This window comes from Oncorhynchus clarkii, chromosome 22 (assembly GCF_045791955.1).
Source record: "Oncorhynchus clarkii lewisi isolate Uvic-CL-2024 chromosome 22, UVic_Ocla_1.0, whole genome shotgun sequence".
Taxonomy (NCBI): domain Eukaryota; kingdom Metazoa; phylum Chordata; class Actinopteri; order Salmoniformes; family Salmonidae; genus Oncorhynchus; species Oncorhynchus clarkii.
The window spans coordinates 34923240-34942183 of NC_092168.1; the positions used below are offsets into that span (position 1 = coordinate 34923240).

The 18944-nt window shown below is 46.2% G+C and overlaps 1 protein-coding gene across 6 annotated transcripts in view; it reads left to right on the forward strand.

The window, feature by feature from the left end:
* The window catches only part of LOC139380823 (unconventional myosin-Ib-like), a 166398-nt gene that overhangs the window by 23014 nt on the left and 124440 nt on the right, over nucleotides 1–18944 (forward strand). For all 6 annotated transcript variants that reach the window (XM_071123910.1, XM_071123907.1, XM_071123909.1 and 3 more), the window contains exons 2-3: nucleotides 1493–1637; nucleotides 8292–8407. In XM_071123910.1, coding sequence (XP_070980011.1) covers nucleotides 1512–1637; nucleotides 8292–8407 — 242 coding nt within the window. In that variant the 5' untranslated portion in view covers nucleotides 1493–1511. The remainder of the gene's footprint in view (nucleotides 1–1492; nucleotides 1638–8291; nucleotides 8408–18944) is intronic.

Below are 18944 nucleotides of genomic sequence, written 5' to 3' on the forward strand. Positions count from 1 at the left end.
AGATGTTAATGCGACAGCATACAATGTGGAGGCTCCCTATTAATGCCCATGATTTTGGAATGAGATGTTTGACAAGCAGCTGTCCACATACTTTTGGTCGTTTGTGTTTTGAGGGGATGGTAAAACTAAGTGAACTTTTAAATGACTAAAACCAGATATAAAGTATGTAGAAACCATAATGGACCTAATACGTTTAATAATATAATCTTTGGGAACTATCACCAAAATATACGCAAGACAGTCGGGTTGAGTTGAATTTAGAAAACAATTAATTTAACAATTTTAACTCTATTTTTAAGCAAAAGAACACATTATCCATGGCTTCAAAACGGCAACATTTTCTCTCGAATGCATGGCAAAAGTGCCAAGATGGGGAGCCTCAAATTATCTAGAATGTAGCAGTGCTGATGGCCGACCTCACTCATTGCCATGCCACGCCCACCATCTAAGCCCCTTTTTGATCCAGATAAAACCCTGGGTAATATTTAGAAGGCAGGGGAGAGATCAGGAGACAAAGACACTGCTGGGGGTGGCGGTTTTTCGGCCTCTTTCCCTGTCCCCTGTGGACACTAATCCTAGCGCTTTTGGGCTGACGATAGAGGCCTAGGGCCACATTCAAGGCCTTTATATCGGGGATTTGCTGTACCCCAAACTCTGTGCATTGTTGTAATAGAGGGGCCGGGCTGAAGCGACATGCCCATCCGTGTATTGTCTACAGTTCTCCTGTTTCTAACCCAGTCCTTTAGATCAGCAGTAACAACCTACCACGATGCACAAACATGGGATTCTAGGTTGGTTGGGCTTGTTTTTCCAAAGGTGACGCTTGTAATATTAGCATAGTTATCACACTAACTGTAAACAAGCTGTGAACATTTTTTGTTTTTACCTGCATCACACTGTACGGCACAGAGTTGCTGCCATCATTCTGGGGAAACCAGCACTGTTCTGTGGGCATGCATTTCACACTATGTAGAGCAGTCTAAGACGGCCATTTGTGGAAGTCAAATACCATGATGGACCTGGATGAGGCAAGTTAATGTGAGGGGATTACAGAAATTGGATTAGCAGGTAGCACGTTATCTGTTCTGGAGCGCGATGGGTGGGTGGGGGGTTGGGTCGGAAGGGGCACTGACGGACAGTCCTTGACACGAATGATCCAGACAGACCACAGCTGGACTACTAGAAGTGGACTATGGACATGGGAGGCTATAGACTTCGATAAGGTGGTGGACTGCCAAACAAGCCCTCCTGTATATCACTATTCCACATTAGATTGCCATTGCACTAGGATGAGTGCCTAATCATACTTTGTCTAAAGAGTAATGTGTTCACCTAAACAATAATGACTGAAGTTCTAGAGTTATGCATTGACTGACAGAGGATAATGTCATCTGAAGCAACTATATACTTTTGCTACCAATATTGTAGCCACATCCAAGTTATCTTGTTTCAACTATGTATAATGTATTACATTTGTTAATTTTCTCTACAGGGGGATTGCTGATTCCAAAATGGAGGTGAAGACGTCACTTCTAGACAACATGATAGGAGTGGGGGACATGGTCCTGCTAGAACCTCTCAACGAAGACTCCTTCATCGAGAACCTGAGGAAACGCTTCGACCACAATGAGATCTACGTAAGTTCTCCCTCATCAAGTTATAAAATTGTTCTCACACACATATATATGTATATATATGTGTATATATATATATGTATATATGTGTGTATATATATATATATATATATATATATGTGTGTATATATATTTGTATATATATATATATATTTGTGTGTATATATATATATATATATATATATATATATATATATATATATATATATATATATATATATATATATATATATATATATATATATATATATATATATATATATATATATATATATATACTGTATAATTGACCCGGTTTTGTACATACATGCGTACGTATAGTACATACTGTACCAGCCAAAAGTTTGGACACGCTTACACATTCAAGGTTTTCTTTTCTTTTGACTATTTCTATTGTAGAATAATGTAGAATAATAGTGAAGACATCAAAACTATGAACTAAAATATGGAATTATGTAGTAACCAAAAAATGTTAAACAAATCAAAAATATATTTTAGAATCTTCAAAGTAGCCACCCTTTGTCTTAATGACAGCTTTGCACACCCTTGGCTTTCTCTCAACCAGCTTCACCTGGAATGCTTTTCCAACAATCTTGATGGAGTTCCCACATGTGCTGAGCACTTGTTGGCTGCTTTAACCTTCACTCTACGGTCCATCTCATCCCAAACCATCTCAGTTGGGTTGAGGTTGGCTGATTGTGGAGGTCAGGTCATCTGATGCAGCACTCCATCACTCTCCTTCTTGGTCAAATAGCCCTTACAATTTAATTTATTTGTCACATGTGCCGAATACAACAGGTTTCACCTTACAGTAAAATGCTTACTTACAAGCTATTAACCAACAATACAGTTTAAAGATTTTTTATTTTTTTTAAAGATTAACAAATATTTAAAAAGCAGCAGTAAATAGCGGGGTGTACCGGTACAGTCAATGTGCGGGGGCACCAGTGTTGAGGTAGTATGTGTAGGTAGAGTTATTAAAGTGACTATACATAGATAATAACAGAGTAGTAGCAGCAGCGTGTGTGAGGGGGGGACAGCAATGAAAAGTCTGGGTAGCCATTTGATTAGCTGCTCAGGAGTCTTGTGGCTTGGGGGTGTACACAGCCTGGAAGTGTGTTGGGTCATTTGTCCTGTTGAAAAACAAAGGATAGTCCCACTAAGCTCAAACCAGTTGGGATGGTTTATCGCTGCAGAATGCCATGGTAGCCATGCTGCTTAAGTGTGTCTTGTATTCTAAATAAATCACTGACAATGTCACCAGCAAAGCACCATCACACATCAGACCAAAGAACAGATTTCCACCGGTCTAATGTCCATTTATTTGGGCTGCAATTTCTGAGGCTAGTAACTCTAATGAACTTATCCTCTGCAGCAGAGGTAACTGTGGGTCTTCCTTTCCTGTGGCGGTCCTCATGAGAGCTAGTTTCATCATAGTGCTTGATGGTTTTTGCGATTTGCACTTGAAGAAAGTTTCAAAGTTCTTAATGTTCCTGATTGACTGACTGGATTGTCATTTCTCTTTGCTTATTTGAGCTGTTCTTGCCATAATATGGACTTAATCTTTTTCCAAATAGGACTCTCTTCTGTACAACACCCATACCTTGTCACAACCCAACTGGTTGGTTGAGAGCATGGTTGAGAGCATGCCAAGCTGGTTGAGAGCATGCCAAGAGTGTGCAAAGCTGTCATTGAGGCAAAGGGTGGGTCTACTTTGTTCATGACACAAGTAAACACTTGTTTAGACAGATTATTTCACTGTGTCCCAATTCCAGTGGGTCAGAAGTTTACATACACTAAGTTAACTGGGGGTGGCAGCACGGGGGTGGCAGCATCATGTTGTGGGGGTGCTTTATTGCAGGAGGGACTGGTGCACTTCACAAAATAGATGGCATCATGAGGTAGGGAAATTATATAGATATTTTGAAGCAACATCTCAAGACATCAATCAGGAAGTTAAAGCTTGGTTGCAAATGGGTTTTTCAAATGGACAATGACCCCAAGCATACTTCCAAATTTGTGGCAAAATGGCTTAAGGACAACAAAGTCAAGGTATTGGAGTGGCCATCACAAGCCTTGACCTCAATCCTATAGAAAATATTTGGGCAGAACTCAAAAAGCGTGTGTGAGCAAGGAGGCCTACTAACCTGACTCAGTTACACCAGCACTGTCAGGAGGAATGGGCCAAAATTCACCCAACTTATTGTGGGAAGCCTGTGGAAGGCTACCTGAAACATTTGACCCAAGTTAAACAATTTTAAGGCAATGCTACCAAATACTAATTGGGTGTATGTAAACTTCTGACCCACTGGGAATGTGATGAAAGAGATAAAAGCTGAAATAAATCACACTACTATTATTTTGACATTTCACATTCTTAAAATAAAGCGGTGATCCTAACTGACCTAAGACAGAGAATCTTTACTAGGATTAAATGTCAGGAATTGTGAAACTGAGTTGACATGCACCTTTGCCAAATACATTTAGTGTGTGTGTGTGTGTGTGTGTGTGTGTGTGTGTGTGTGTGTGTGTGTGTGTGTGTGTGTGTGTGTATTAAATGTACATGATGCTTGAATGTATGCAAAGATTCAAATGTATTTGACTGAGAGGCTGCTGGGACAAAACCCAGTTAGTCTCAATGCTGTGGTTCAGCTTTATCTTTGTTCCCTCAATTTCGCTAAAAGTGTATGCTTACATTTAGCCTAGACAAACAGACAAGCCGTCTACTTCTGCAGATACATAATTCATTGTTCCTAAACTCACTGCTAGCTATGTGCTTAAACCTATTAATTTTAGTCCTTAAACAGTGGCACAGATACAGAAACCTCACCACAGAACCCTGAGTTTACCAATCAATAAATCACATCACTGAAGAATGTAGATGTCTCAAATGAGGCATAACATCCAAAGCTCCAGGGAGGACTCTGGAGAGCTGGCTCTGTGGCTGCTTCACTTGACGGGGAGTGAATGATTGGAGCAGACCTGGGTTCAAATACTATTTGAAATGTTTCAAATACTTTGAGCTTTTGCTCCTGCCTGCCTGGAGTGCCAGATGGTCAGGGTTTGCAGTTTTAGGACTGTTATATTGGTCTTGTAAGATCAATCAAGACATGTTGATGATGATTTCAAATTGTATAATTGAACCCGTGTCTGGAATAGAGGCTGGATGAGGGCTCAGGGCTCTGGTCCCAGGAACACTGCATCTATGTGGGTCAGCGTATCCAATCGTCAGCCTCTATGATTATTGCTCTGGTTCTCTCCACTACTGACTAGGACAGAGCCAAGCCAGAGCCCAGAGAATGTCGTCACCATACTGAGCTGTGATTGGCAGGCTCCCTCGGCTTCATGATATTCTAGTTGAGTTCATACAGCTTCCTGTGGGGATATGTGTTTGACATCATAGCTTTACTCAAATTTCTCTGTCACAAGCTGTAAATTCAGAATGTGTTGTATTGACTCTCAACAAACGAGATGTCAAACTACACTGAACAAAAATCTAAAAGCAACATGTCAAGTGTTGGTCCCATGTTTCACGAGTCAAAATAATATATCCCAGAAATGCTCCATATGCACAAAAAGCTTAATTCGCAAAGTTATTTTCAGCAATGCAACATCTGAGTACGGAGTGCAAACATACAGAGTGGTCAGTCAGTAACATAGAGGTGGGCCTAAAGCATATGGTTGGTCTTAGTCTGTAATAATAACATTTGGGTGGGGCCATCCTCCTCAACTAGTGGCCTAGCCAGGAGTGGTTTAACCTGCCTGACTGGCGGGCCGGCTGCAGCCTACATTTAGCTACTAATCCCTAGCTGGCCCGTCAGGTCAGTGTCCCTTTCTTATTATGCTGTCAATTTTCTTTCTTGCTTGGTCTTTTCATCCCTTACCAGTTGTCATGCCAACCCCTAGTGTCACATGACACCCTGCCCACAACATCCCCTCCTTGGATTTGTGTTCCTGGGATTTAGATGGAAGTATCTCATTACTGCAGGAAATATCACATTTTTAACCATTTCAAGCCTGATTTTGCCCATGATCCCTTCTGATGTCATCCATCTGTTTTGATGAGCCAAGCCAAACAGACACATTTTTTTATGTAAATTTAGGCATGACATTTCCTCTGACTACACACATTCCCTTGAAAAGGTCTTGCCTTGTTATATATTAATCTAATTAGACTGTTGGACTGTCTGGATTATGATGCTTAGCTTGGACCGGGAAAGTATTTATTTTATTTTACTCTTTGAACTTGTGATTACCAAGTTCTGCAAGGAGACTTTGGAATTGTTTCTGTAATTAACTCATCACTGCCTAACTTTCATCCTGAACTTGAAAGAGCTAGCTTTGAAATTGCCCCTTTGTTTTGTATGGGAGGCGGGAGATCACCACTGCACACTCTTGTATGGGACTAACAGTCATATTCATTATCATCTGATTACTAGTATTGTTGGTCATACTTTGACTCTGGCTTTCAGTTAATAAGATCAATGGCCAGAGATCTTCCTGTTGAGACTAAAAAGGCCTTTGGCTGCCTCCTTAGCATTGCCTTAATGGCTCTGTACACATCTGATGGCCATCTAACAGCGACCCTAGTGTTTTTATTTTGCACACTCCATTTGTCTTTGTCTGTCCTCGCCTCGGCTTCTCCACGAAGTTGATTATGCCTCCCATGTACTTTTTGGCTGTAGGATGTGGTCTTGACATGGAGAAGCTCTGGCTCTTCTGATTGTGTTATTTAACTTCCATTATAACAGAGAAGGGAAGAGGACCAGGAGTTGTTTAGAACCAACTGAAATTGCAGTGTGGTCAATGTAATGTTTTCAGTTTGACTGATGATTATGTGCTGCTCTTTCAGAAAGTACTAACTTTCGTCACCCACACACTGCAGTAAGACATGGCGCTCAAAAAATGTCAAATATGAAGTAGTTATGTATCATTCTTAACATTCTCTGAACATTCAAAGTGCATAAGTTCATGTTTTTCTGAATGGGAATTGAAAGGAAATAAGATTTACTGTACATAGTAAATGCTGTATTTAGACCAGGGAAGTAAAAACCTTCATGCCAGTCGGCAAGGACAACAAAGCAAGAAAGACTGTAACGACCAAAGCAATCCAGCACGATGGTATGTTGCTATGGTGATTTCACTTAACAAACGGTGCAAATCCAACATCCGGTAGAAAACAATGCAATGGCAAAAGTTTAAATATTTGAACTCTGGCGGCAAGTTCTGTCTACCGTGGCGACTGACGGCATTCACCGCCAGCCTCGACGGCATTTACCGGTGTGCTCTCTTTGAAAGCGATGACATCCGGTATGCCATCTACCTCAAACCATGTAAACACAGCACAAGAGATTGCTCCGGCTATGCTAATGTTGCCAAGCTTACCAATTTTCCCTCCCGACTAAATCTTAGTTCCAATTCCTTGAATTCAGTGTCTGAAATCAGCCATCACTATTGGTGAAGAAGTCTCAGAACGACTGCCCCCTCTCCTTGAAGCCACGGAAGTTCAAGACCGACCACAGTACTACAGGCATTGTTAGCAGAAAACAGGATCCCCCCATTATACTGAATGGAAAAATTGCCATCTTCGTGGAAATAAAACGTAATCACAGTACCAATCATTTCTTCTAATAGCCTTGTTATTGTTTTTTTGGCAAATCATTTTTCTTAACTCTGCATTGTTGGGAATGGGCTCGTAAGTAAGTGTTTCACGGTCAAGTCTACACCTGTTGTATTCTGTTCATGTGACCAAGAATTTGATTTGACGAATATCCTTGAACTGATTTTTATTTTAAAATCACACAAAAAGTTATAAGGATAATTAAGTTGCTAATGGCATCCTGCAGTACCCTGGTCGGCCTTCAACTTGAGATACTCAATGAGGGGGCAGCGCTTACCTAGCCTGCAAAGTCACTTCCTGGAATAGTTAAAACTGCTATGTTATGTCTCCATGAGACACCATCTTAACCGACTTCATATGGTTTCAATGCGCTGTTGAGTCTACACATAGGAATGAATAGTGTCGTGACCGATTGCTTTGTCCATTCATATATACAGTCATTTCCCCCACCACCCTCTGACCCTACATTCCTCCATCTACCAGACACCTCTGTGGCAACTTAACCTTTGTTGCCTATCCACTGCTCAAAGCGTTGTTCTCCTACCACCGCATCCCAGGATTCCACACATATTTCCTTAGCTTTTATGTCTCTTGTCTCTGTGCTTCCTCCACTCTGGTTTCAGCATGCCTAATTAAACGCAACATGATGGAATTCCCAGCTGGGAAGAGCTGAGGGAGGCAGAAATTAAACTCCTTTCACCTCAGTGCTTCCCTGAGAGCAGATCTGGGCATGTTATCACTTTCAGACACCACAGCAGTATGCCCTACCTGAGATTCAAACTCTGAACACTACTCTATCTCCTACACCACTTGAGGCATCTAGCTAAACACCCTGAGAGCAATCAACTATTGTTCTTTCTCACTCTTACACTTTACGGTCACTTCACCTTCTGAAGTTCCTCTCGTCTTTCCCTCACGTGTCTCTCTCTCGTCTCAACCCCTAGAAACACAGGGGTTGTGGTGATCTCTATTGTCACAAATGTGTTAACACTACTACTTACTGCATATCCCTGATGTCTTGTTTTCTCTCTCTGCAGACATACATCGGCAGTGTGGTGATCTCCATGAACCCCTACAGGTCTCTGCCTATCTTCACACCAGAGAAGGTGGAGGAATATCGCAACAGGAACTTCTACGAGCTCAGCCCACACATGTGAGTCCCTGGCCTAGGTCCTTCTTCCACCCGGTCTTTGTTAAGAGCCGTCTACCTCCACCCCACTGCTGGCATGTTGTTGTGTAGGTTGCATCTTTTTGTCAAAGTTGAGGCCACAAGCAACAAAGGCCCCCTGTTTTATAAAGACTTGATGTTTCAGGCAAAATGTCAAACACACAAGTGAACAGCATTGTTTGGTGCACACCATCAGAAATATTTGAGCCCAACAGAAACAATCCACATGTCGGACAGTAGGTTGGTGGAGAGGTTTTGGTTTTGCCTCTGAGTTCAGTTTACTGTTCCCTTTGTGATTTCCATGGACCAGTATGGTTGAACAACTACAGTTCAACCAAATGAACCAGTAATGAGATGGAGGACATGCTGTGCTGCAGACCTACACACTAGCCCTTGTTTTGGCATACAGGCAGTTGGTTAGTGGGGGGCTGCGCCTCAGACCCCGTGTTGTGCCACACTCCAGCGGGTGGCTGTCTGTCCCTCCACAGCGGTGCCAGAACCAGCCCATAGGCCCTGCTACTCAGCCACAGTAAAACAAAGGACCGCATTTGTCAATTAGCTTGCCTGCCTGCTGTCTCCCTGGGCTGCAGCAGACACTCTATGGCTGTCTAAGGGAGAGGGGGGTGAGAGAGAGGCCCTTTAGCTGTCCCAGAAATGACCGGCTTCTCACAGACAAACAAAGGAAAGGGTATTTTATTTACACAAGCACTTACACTCCAAAGAGCCTGCTACTCTTCCAGAACCCCCTTTTTCTCTTCTTTCTCTCCAAATGCGGTAACTCTGTGACCGCAGATGTGTCCAGCTGTTTGCTTTTGGTAAGCTCCTTACTGGATGTTTTCCACTCTGTCTCCAGACCCTATAGTTGTTCTGTTCACGGTCTTTCTCTTGCCTGCAGTTTCTCTTCCACCAGCGTCATCAGTCTTGTTTAAAAGAAGTGCTCCAGTTAGCAAATACAGTATTCCGACCACTTAACCTTTCCCATATTTTGTTACGTTAGTCTTATGCTAAAATTGATTCAATCGTTTTTTTCCCATCAATCTACGCACAATACCCCATAATGACAAAGCAACAACAGGTTTCTAGACATTTTTGCAGACGTATTACAAATACAGGCACACCTGTATTTGCCAAGTTTCTCCCACTTGTTCTATGCAGATCCTCTCAAGCTTTGTCAGGTTGGATGGGGAGCTTCGAGGCACAGCTAGTCTCAGGTCTCTCCAGTGATGTTCGATCGGGTTCAAGTCCTGAGTGCTCTAGCAGGGCCACTCAAGGACATTCAGAGACTTGTCCTGAAGCCACTCCTGCATTGTCTTGGCTGTGTGCTTAGGGTCGTTGTCCTGTTGGAAGGTGAACCTTCACCCCAGTCTGAGGTCCTGAGCGCTCTGGACCAGGTTTCTATCAAGGACCTCTGCTCTGCTCATCTTTCCCTCGATCCTGACTAGTCTCGCAGTCCCTGCCGCTGAAAAACATACCCACAGCGTGATGATGCTGCCACCACCATGCTTCACCCTGGGGATGCTGCCAGGTTTCCTCCAGATGTGACGCTTGGCATTCAGGCCAAAGAATTTAATCTTGGTTTCACCAGACCAGAGACTCTTGCTTCTCATGGTCTGAGTCCTTTAGGTGCCTTTTGGTAAACTCCAAGTAGGCTGTCATGTGCCTTTTACTGAGGAGTGGCTTCCATCTGGCCACTCTACCATAAAGCCCTGATTGGGTTCTTGGTCTCCACCCTGACCAAGGCCCACCCCCTCATTGCACAGTTTGGCTGGGCGGCCAGCTCTAGGAAGAGTCTTGGTGGTTCCAAATGTCTTCGATTTAACAATGATGGAGGCCACTGTGTTCTTGCTCAATGCTGCAAAACATTTTTGGTAACCTTCCCCAGATCTGTGCCTCGACACAATCCTGTCTCTGCGCTCCACTGACCTCATGGCTTGGTTTTTGCTCTGACATAGACAACCTTTCAAACGTTGGGGTCACTTTGAAATGTCCTTGTTCTTTAAAGAAAAGCACATTTACTTTTTTTATTTTTTTTATTTAACCTTTATTTATCTAGGCAAGTCGGTTAACCTTTTCCACTCAAGGAACCCCTTGACAACATTCCACATATTTTTCTTTTTTTAGAAATATGTAACTTTCACACATTAACAAGTCCAATACAGCAAATGAAAGATGAACATCTTGTTTATCTATGTATGTTTTGTTCGATAATGTGCATATTTATATAAAAAAATCTGTTTACATTGGCACGTTATGTGCAGTAATGTTTTGATTCCAAAACATTTGGTGATTTTACAGAAATACTCATTATAAACATTGATAAAAGATACAACTGTTATTCACATAATTAAAGATATACTTCTCCTTAATGCAACCGCTGTGATTAATCCCTTTATTGGGGCGGTTTCTCTGAATGGTCCAGAAGTGGCTGTCTGTCATGGCCCAAACCAAACGCTTCATACATTGATCTTAATCCTCCTGTCCCTGTCAGACCATCTGGACCGGTCATTCCGTCTTTGTTTTGTTGACTAACCACCTGCTCTGTGTAACATGAGACCACCGAGTCCAGACCACTGCCACACGTCAAACCTGTCGGTCACTCCATTTCACAACGACTGAAAACGGAGGAAATGCCATAGTCAGGGTTGAAAATAGCTGGAAAAGTCGGTCACTATACACATCTGTTTTTCAGATTCTGTATGACACTTGCCACCCACCCTGAATGATTTTTAAGGTATTGATAATACACAAGTTGGCTTCGGTGACGTCACTTGCTCTGAGACCTTGAAGTAGTGGTTCCCCTTGCTCTCATACTGGATGAGGAATGGCACATAATATTCCCCTTGCTCTCGGCTTTTGTGGAGCGATGGGTAACGATGCTTCGTGGGTGACTGTTGATGTGTGGGTCCCTGGTTCGCGCCCGGGTATGGGCGAGGGGATGGTCTAAAGTTATACTGTTACATATGCTAGCTAATAAAATTAGCTAGCAACAGCAAGCTAGCTTGCTAAACATATAATGCTTTTCGACCTGTCCCCAAATTAATATAATTTGTTCAGAGTCCGTTTTGATATTTCAACCTGCGTGTCTTGATCGTAAAGTAATTTTGCTCAGGAGTGGCTTCCATCTGGTCACTTTCCGGTAAAGCCCAGATTGGTGAAGTGCTGTAGAGATAGTTGTCCTTCTGGCAGGTTATCCCATTTTAGCCAAGGAACTCTGTACTTCTGTCAGATTAGTCATTGGGTTCATGGTCACCTCCCTGACCAAAGTCCTTCTTGTCCGATTGCTCCTTTTGGTTGGCTGGCCAGCTCTAGAACACTCTAGTAATTGTTTTATACCCTTCCCCAGATATATGCCTCATCACAATTCTATCTCGGAGAGCTACGGACAGTTCCTTCGACTTCATGATTGTTTCTGCTCTGATATGCACTGTCAACTGTGTGAACATTATATAGACCGGTGTTTCTTTTTAAATCATATCCAAACAATTGAATTGGCCCCAGGTGGACTCCCAAGTTGTAGTGATGTCTCAAGGTTGATCAAAGGAAATTGGATGCACCTGCGCTTAATTTGGAGTGTCATGGCAAAGGGGTGTGACTAATGTAAATTTGATTTCTGTATTTAATTTTTAATACATTTGCAAGAATGTCTAAACATGTTTTCACCTTGTCATTATGGGGTATTGCGTGTAAATGTGTGAGGGGGGGGGATCTATTTAATACATTTTGAATTCAAATTGTATCACAGGGTTTCCTAAACTCGGCACTTGGGACCCGAGTTTGAGAAACGCTGCCGTAACACAACAAAATGTGGAACAAATCAAGGGGTATGAATACTTTGTAAAGGCGCTTTATGTAATAGAAACATACTCTAGACCAGGGGTATTCAACTGTCCTACGAGGTCCGGAGCCTGGTGGTTTTCTGTTCTACCTGATGATGAATTGCATCCACCTGGTGTCCCAGGTCTAAATCCGTCCCTGATTACAGGGTAACAATGAAAAAAATGCAGTGGAACTGGTTTCGAGGTCCAAAGTTGAGTTTGAGGGCTCTAGATGGACTATTGCTGTTGATACTGGATGAGGAATGGCACATAATATTTAGTGCTGGACTGGGCCTGCATTCTTAAGCCACCTCTGAGTAGGAGTGCTGATCTTGGATCAGTGTTGCCTTTGGATCACAATAACATATGAACAGGGGAACCTGATCCTAGATCAGCACTCCTACTCTGAGATGCCTTATGAGTGCGGGCTCAGGAGTACCTAGGCCAGTATTTGGGATGGTGTTGATTTTAATCTTCAGCCATTTCCCTCGATTACCATTATCAGATCTACAAGTCACAAAAGACAACAGTGGGCTATGACTAACTGGGGAGTTGAATCAGCTCGACAGGAAAGGCAGTATGTATTACTACAACTTGTGGACAATGTGGTAGAGTTATTGGCTGGTTAGATTCAAGGGGAATGAGCCGCTCCTCTAGAAAGCACTTTATTTTACTACACCAACCTGTTCTTTCAAAAGTTGACCATGCAGTAAAACAACAAGATTAAATGAAATAAACATTTACTTGGCTTAACAAGATCCCCACACATGAAGCTCTGCTCAGCCAAGTGGTTCTTTACACCGTGACCCAAAAGGATACTGGGTATTTACATTGAAATTAAATAACACATGCACACACCATTTTCATGCAAACCTGAAAGGATCAAGAGTGAAAGAAAAAGAGTATCTAAGTGTTCCAATGGTTTGCACTAGGCACATAATCCTGATGTAGGCCTGTAGTTGTGATTTATATGAATGATAAGAAGCCATTAGTTAATTCATCAATGCATGGTTTGATCCTACTGTCTAAATGATTACAATGATTCTGATTTAAGTGCTGGACAAAATATCATGTCATTGTATTTTACGTTTTTGGAATAATGAAAGTTCTACATTTGGCTTTAGTAGTGTGTAACCCTAGGGTGGCACCACATACATTCTAAGTGATTTCAATGGGTCGCTCTCTGTTTTATACTGTTTAAATAAACTTCAACCAAAAAAACCATTCTGCATTTTTATCCATTTCTGCATTTCCTACACTCATTTGAGATCATTTCCACACTGCCACATGGGCTGCACGATATGGGCTAAAACAAATCAAGGCTTTATTTTGAACCAAATTTTGCAATTTGACTTGTGATTTTAAATTAAAACACGTGAGTGAACGATTGGAATCATGGAAAAATAATAATTTATTCTAATTCGATAGCAGTAATAGTGGGCACAAACACAATAGTGTTTGACATGACAATGAATGAAAATGCCAAGGAGGGGTTATTGTGACAGGGAAGGAACTAAAGTATTGGTCAGTGTTTCCTAGGGGACCCTATAGTCTCTGGTTACATGAAATGTTTTCTCTTAGCTGCTTCATGCTTCACCTATTCCTCTTTTGATTTAGAAGATAGTGTTGCACAAACATGTAGATTTACGCCTACACCATCACTGGTATCAGGCTGGATAGCTACGTTTGCGCTGATTCAGTACATTTATTAGCTAGCCAGATGTAAGAAACACAATCTAATAGTGTAATTATAGAAAGCTTGTGAATTTATATTTACAAGCAAAGTGGAAACCGCATCGTACTCATCAACATCGTTGCATGTGCTGCATTGACCATGCAGGCTGAACGCAAGTGTCTCGTGGTCGAGCAACAACATGCACTCAATGAGTGATAATAAAAATCACATTTAAGAAACCAAACATTCAAATACTGTCAAGACTACAGGCCTCCTCAAGCTTCACGGACAGGAGCCGTCACCAGCTGTGCGGCCTGAGGTTCAACAGGCTGTGAGGTGCTGATGACCAGGGTGGGCCATCCTAGTGGGAGGTGGTAGGCCATCGCTGGTGTAGACGCACCTTTTTTTTTTAGTTTGATGACCAGTCCAAGGAGGGGAAAAGTGGATGAAGTTACAGGCAGTTTAGTCTCCTTCACTGCACACAGTGTCTTGGGATTCAGAGGTGGTTCGATGATGCGGATTCTGTTATGGAGTTTAGAAAGTAATTTTTGTTCAAGATTAGGCAGTAAGGCTTGACTGCTTCACCAGTCATTACGGAACGCCATGAAGTTATGTACTGAGGCTTCTGTCCATTATTAGAACCTGGCTCGCTGCATGTTTGCTGCTGTGGTTTCTAGAGAAAAGCCAAGCCCATCACTGTCATTTTATTATTGCCGGGCTAGCTACCTGCTCTGCTTTGAGGAAAAACTGTCTGTGCATATCAGTCAGAAGTTTGCTGGACGAATTTAGCACTGTTACACGGTTAAATTAGATATGGAATGCTAAGCATTATCATAAGGCGTACCAGTACCGATGAGGGAGTGGGCAGTACCGATGAGGGAGTGGGCAGTACCGATGAGGGAGTGGGCAGTACCGATGAGGGAGTGGGCAGTACCGATGAGGGAGTGGGCAGTACAGCCTCTAGTCTTGGGTATGACGCTACAAGCTGGGTACACCTGCATTTGGGGAGTATTTCATTCTTCTCTCCAGCTAGCTCTTCTCGCTCTCTCTAGCTCTCTCTCGCTCTCGCTCTCTCTCGCGCTCTCTCTCTCTCGTGCTCTCTCTCGCGCTCTCTCTCTCTCGCGCTCTCTCTCTCGCGCTCTCTCTCGCGCTCTCTCTCTCGCGCTCTCTCTCTCGCGCTCTCTCTCTCGCGCTCTCTCTCTCGCGCTCTCTCTCTCGCGCTCTCTCTCTCGCGCTCGCTCTCTCTCGCGCTCGCTCTCTCTCGCGCTCGCTCTCTCTCGCGCTCTCTCTCTCTCTCTCGCGCTCAGTCTCGCGAGCTCTCTCTCGCGAGCTCTCTCTCGCGAGCTCTCTCTCGCGAGCTCTCTCTCGGGAGCTCTCTCTCGCGAGCTCTCTCTCGCGAGCTCTCTCTCGCGAGCTCTCTCTCGCGAGCTCTCTCTCGCGCGCTCTCTCTCTCTCTCTAGCTCGCTCTCGCTCTCGCTCTCTCTCTCGCTCTCTAGCTCGCTCTCGCTCTCGCTCTCTCTCTCGCTCTCTAGCTCGCTCTCGCTCTCTAGCTCGCTCTCGCTCTCTAGCTCGCTCTCTAGCTCGCTCTCGCTCCCGCTCTCTAGCTCGCTCTCGCTCCCGCTCTCTAGCTCGCTCTCGCTCCCGCTCTCTAGCTCGCGCTCGCTCTCTCTCTCTAGCTCGCTCGCTCGCTCGCTCTCTCGCTCTCTCTCGCTCTCTCTCTCTCGCTCGCTCTCGCTCGCTCTCTCTAGCTCGCTCTCGCTCGCTCTCTCTCGCTCGCTCTAGCTCGCTCTCTCTAGCTCGCTCTCGCTCTCTAGCTCTCTCTCTCTAGCTCGCTCTCGCTCCCGCTCTCTAGCTCGCTCTCGCTCGCTCGCTCTCTCTCTCTAGCTCGCTCGCTCGCTCTCTCTCTCTCGCTCTCTCTAGCTCGCTCTCGCTCGCTCTCGCTCGCTCTCTCGCTCTCTCTAGCTCGCTCTCGCTCGCTCTCTCTCTCTCTCTCTCGCTCTCTCTAGCTCTCTCTCGCTCTCTCTAGCTCGCTCTCGCTCTCTCTAGCTCGCTCTCGCTCTCTCTCTAGCTCGCTCTCTCTCTAGCTCGCTCTCTCTCTAGCTCGCTCTCTCTCTCGCTCGCTCTCTCTCTAGCTCGCTCTCGCTCTCTCTCTCTAGCTCGCTCTCGCTCTCTCTCTCTAGCTCGCTCTCGCTCTCTCTCTCTAGCTCGCTCTCGCTCTCTCTCTAGCTCGCTCTCGCTCTCTCTAGCTCGCTCTCGCTCTCTCTCTAGCTCGCTCTCGCTCTCTCTCTAGCTCGCTCTCGCTCTCTCTCTAGCTCGCGCTCTCTCTCTCTCTCTAGCTCGCGCTCGCTCTCTCTCTAGCTCGCGCTCGCTCTCTCTCTAGCTCGCGCTCGCTCTCTCTCTAGCTCGCGCTCGCTCTCTCTCTAGCTCGCGCTCGCTCTCTCTCTAGCTCGCGCTCGCTCTCTCTCTAGCTCGCGCTCTCTCTCTCTCTAGCTCGCGCTCGCTCTCTCTCTAGCTCGCGCTCGCTCTCTCTCTAGCTCGCGCTCGCTCTCTCTCTAGCTCGCGCTCGCTCTCTCTCTAGCTCGCTCGCTCTCTCTCTAGCTCGCTCGCTCTCTCTCTAGCTCGCTCGCTCTCTCTCTAGCTCGCTCGCTCTCTCTCTAGCTTGCTCGCTCTCTCTCTAGCTCGCTCGCTCGCTCGCTCGCTCTCTCTCTAGCTCGCTCTCGCTCTCTCTCTAGCTCTCTCTCTAGCTCGCTCTCGCTCTCTCTCTAGCTCTCTCTCTAGCTCTCTCTCTAGCTCGCTCTCTAGCTTGCTCTCGCTCTCTCTCTAGCTCGCTCTCGCTGTCTCTCTAGCTCGCTCTCGCTCTCTCTCTAGCTCGCTCTCGCTCTCTCTCTAGGTCGCTCTCGCTCTCTCTCTAGGTCGCTCTCGCTCTCTCTCTAGGTCGCTCTCGCTCTCTCTCTAGGTCGCTCTCGCTCTCTCTCTAGGTCGCTCTCGCTCTCTCTCTAGGTCGCTCTCGCTCTCTCTCTAGGTCGCTCTCGCTCTCTCTCTAGGTCGCTCTCGCTCTCTCTCTAGGTCGCTCTCGCTCTCTCTCTAGGTCGCTCTCGCTCTCTCTCTAGCTCGCTCTCGCTCTCTCTCTAGCTCTCGCTCTCGCTCTCTCTCTAGCTCGCTAGGTCGCTCTCGCTCTCTCTCTAGCTCGCTCGCTCTCTCTCTCTCTCTCTAGCTCGCTCTCGCTCTCTCGCTCTAGCTCTCTCGCTCTAGCTCTCTCTCTCTAGCTCGCTCTCTCTCTCTAGCTCGCTCTCGCTCTCTCTCTAGCTCGATCTCGCTCTCTCTCTATCTCGCTCTAGCTCGCTCGCTCTCTCGCTCGCTCTCTCTCTAGCTCGCTCTCGCTCTCTCTCTAGCTCGCTCGCTCGCTCGCTCGCTCTCTCTCTAGCTCGCTCGCTCGCTCTCTCTCTAGCTCGCTCTCGCTCTCTCTCTAGCTCGCTCTCGCTCTCTCTCTAGCTCGCTCTCGCTCTCTCTCTCGCTCTCGCTCTAGCTCGCTCTCTCTAGCTCGCTCTCGCTCTCTCTCTAGCTCGCTCTCGCTCTCGCTCTCTCTCTCTGGCTCGCTCTCGCTCTCTCTCTCTGGCTCGCTCTCGCTCTCTCTCTCTGGCTCGCTCTCGCTCTCTCTCTGGCTCGCTCTCGCTCTCTCTCTCTGGCTCGCTCTCGCTCTCTCTCTCTAGCTCGCTCTCGCTCTCTCTCTCTAGCTCGCTCTCTCTAGCTCTCTCTCTCTCTCTCTCTCGCTCGCTCGCTCGCTCTCTCTCTAGGTCGCTCTCGCTCTCTCTCTAGGTCGCTCTCGCTCTCTCTCTAGGTCGCTCTCGCTCTCTCTCTAGGTCGCTCTCGCTCTCTCTCTAGGTCGCTCTCGCTCTCTCTCTAGGTCGCTCTCGCTCTCTCTCTAGCTCGCTCTCGCTCTCTCTCTAGCTCGCTCTCGCTCTCTCTCTAGCTCGCTCTCGCTCTCTCTCTAGCTCGCTCTCGCTCTCTCTCTAGCTCGCTCTCGCTCTCTCTCTAGGTCGCTCTCGCTCTCGCTCTCGCTCTAGCTCGCTCTCTCTCCCTCTCTCTAGCTCGCTCTCGCTCCCTCTCTCTAGCTCGCTCTCTCGCTCTCGCTCTCTCGCTCTCGCTCTCTCGCTCTAGCTCTCTCGCTCTAGCTCTCTCGCTCTAGCTCTCTCTCTCTAGCTCGCTCTCTCTCTAGCTCGCTCTCTCTCTAGCTCGCTCTCTCTCTCGCTCGCTCTCTCTCTAGCTCGCTCTCGCTCTCTCTCTAGCTCGCTCTCGCTCTCTCTCTAGCTCGCTCTCGCTCTCTCTCTAGCTCGCTCTCGCTCTCTCTAGCTCGCTCTCGCTCTCTCTCTAGCTCGCTCTCGCTCTCTCTCTAGCTCGCTCTCGCTCTCTCTCTAGCTCGCGCTCGCTCTCTCTCTAGCTCGCGGCGCTCGCTCTCTCTCTAGCTCGCGCTCGCTCTCTCTCTAGCTCGCGCTCGCTCTCTCTCTAGCTCGCGCTCGCTCTCTCTCTAGCTCGCGCTCGCTCTCTCTCTAGCTCGCGCTCGCTCTCTCTCTAGCTCGCGCTCGCTCTCTCTCTAGCTCGCGCTCGCTCTCTCTCTAGCTCGCTCTCGCTCTCTCTCTAGCTCGCGCTCGCTCTCTCTCTAGCTCGCTCTCTCTCTCGCTAGCTCGCTCGCTCGCTCGCTCTCTCTCTCTCTCTCTAGCTCGCTCTCTCTCTCTCTCTAGCTCGCTCGCTCGCTCGCTCTCTCTCTCTCTAGCTCGCTCTCGCTCTCTCTCTCTCTCTCTCTAGCTCGCTCTCGCTCGCTCTCTCTCTCTCTCTCTCTAGCTCGCTCTCGCTCTCTCTCTCTCTAGCTCGCTCTCGCTTGCTCTCTCTCTCTCTAGCTCGCTCTCGCTCTCTCTCTAGCTCGCTCTCGCTCTCTCTCTCTAGCTCGCTCTCGCTCTCTCTCTCTCTCTAGCTCTCGCTCTCTCTCTCTCTCTAGCTCGCTCTCTCTCTCTCTCTCTCTCTAGCTCGCTCTCTC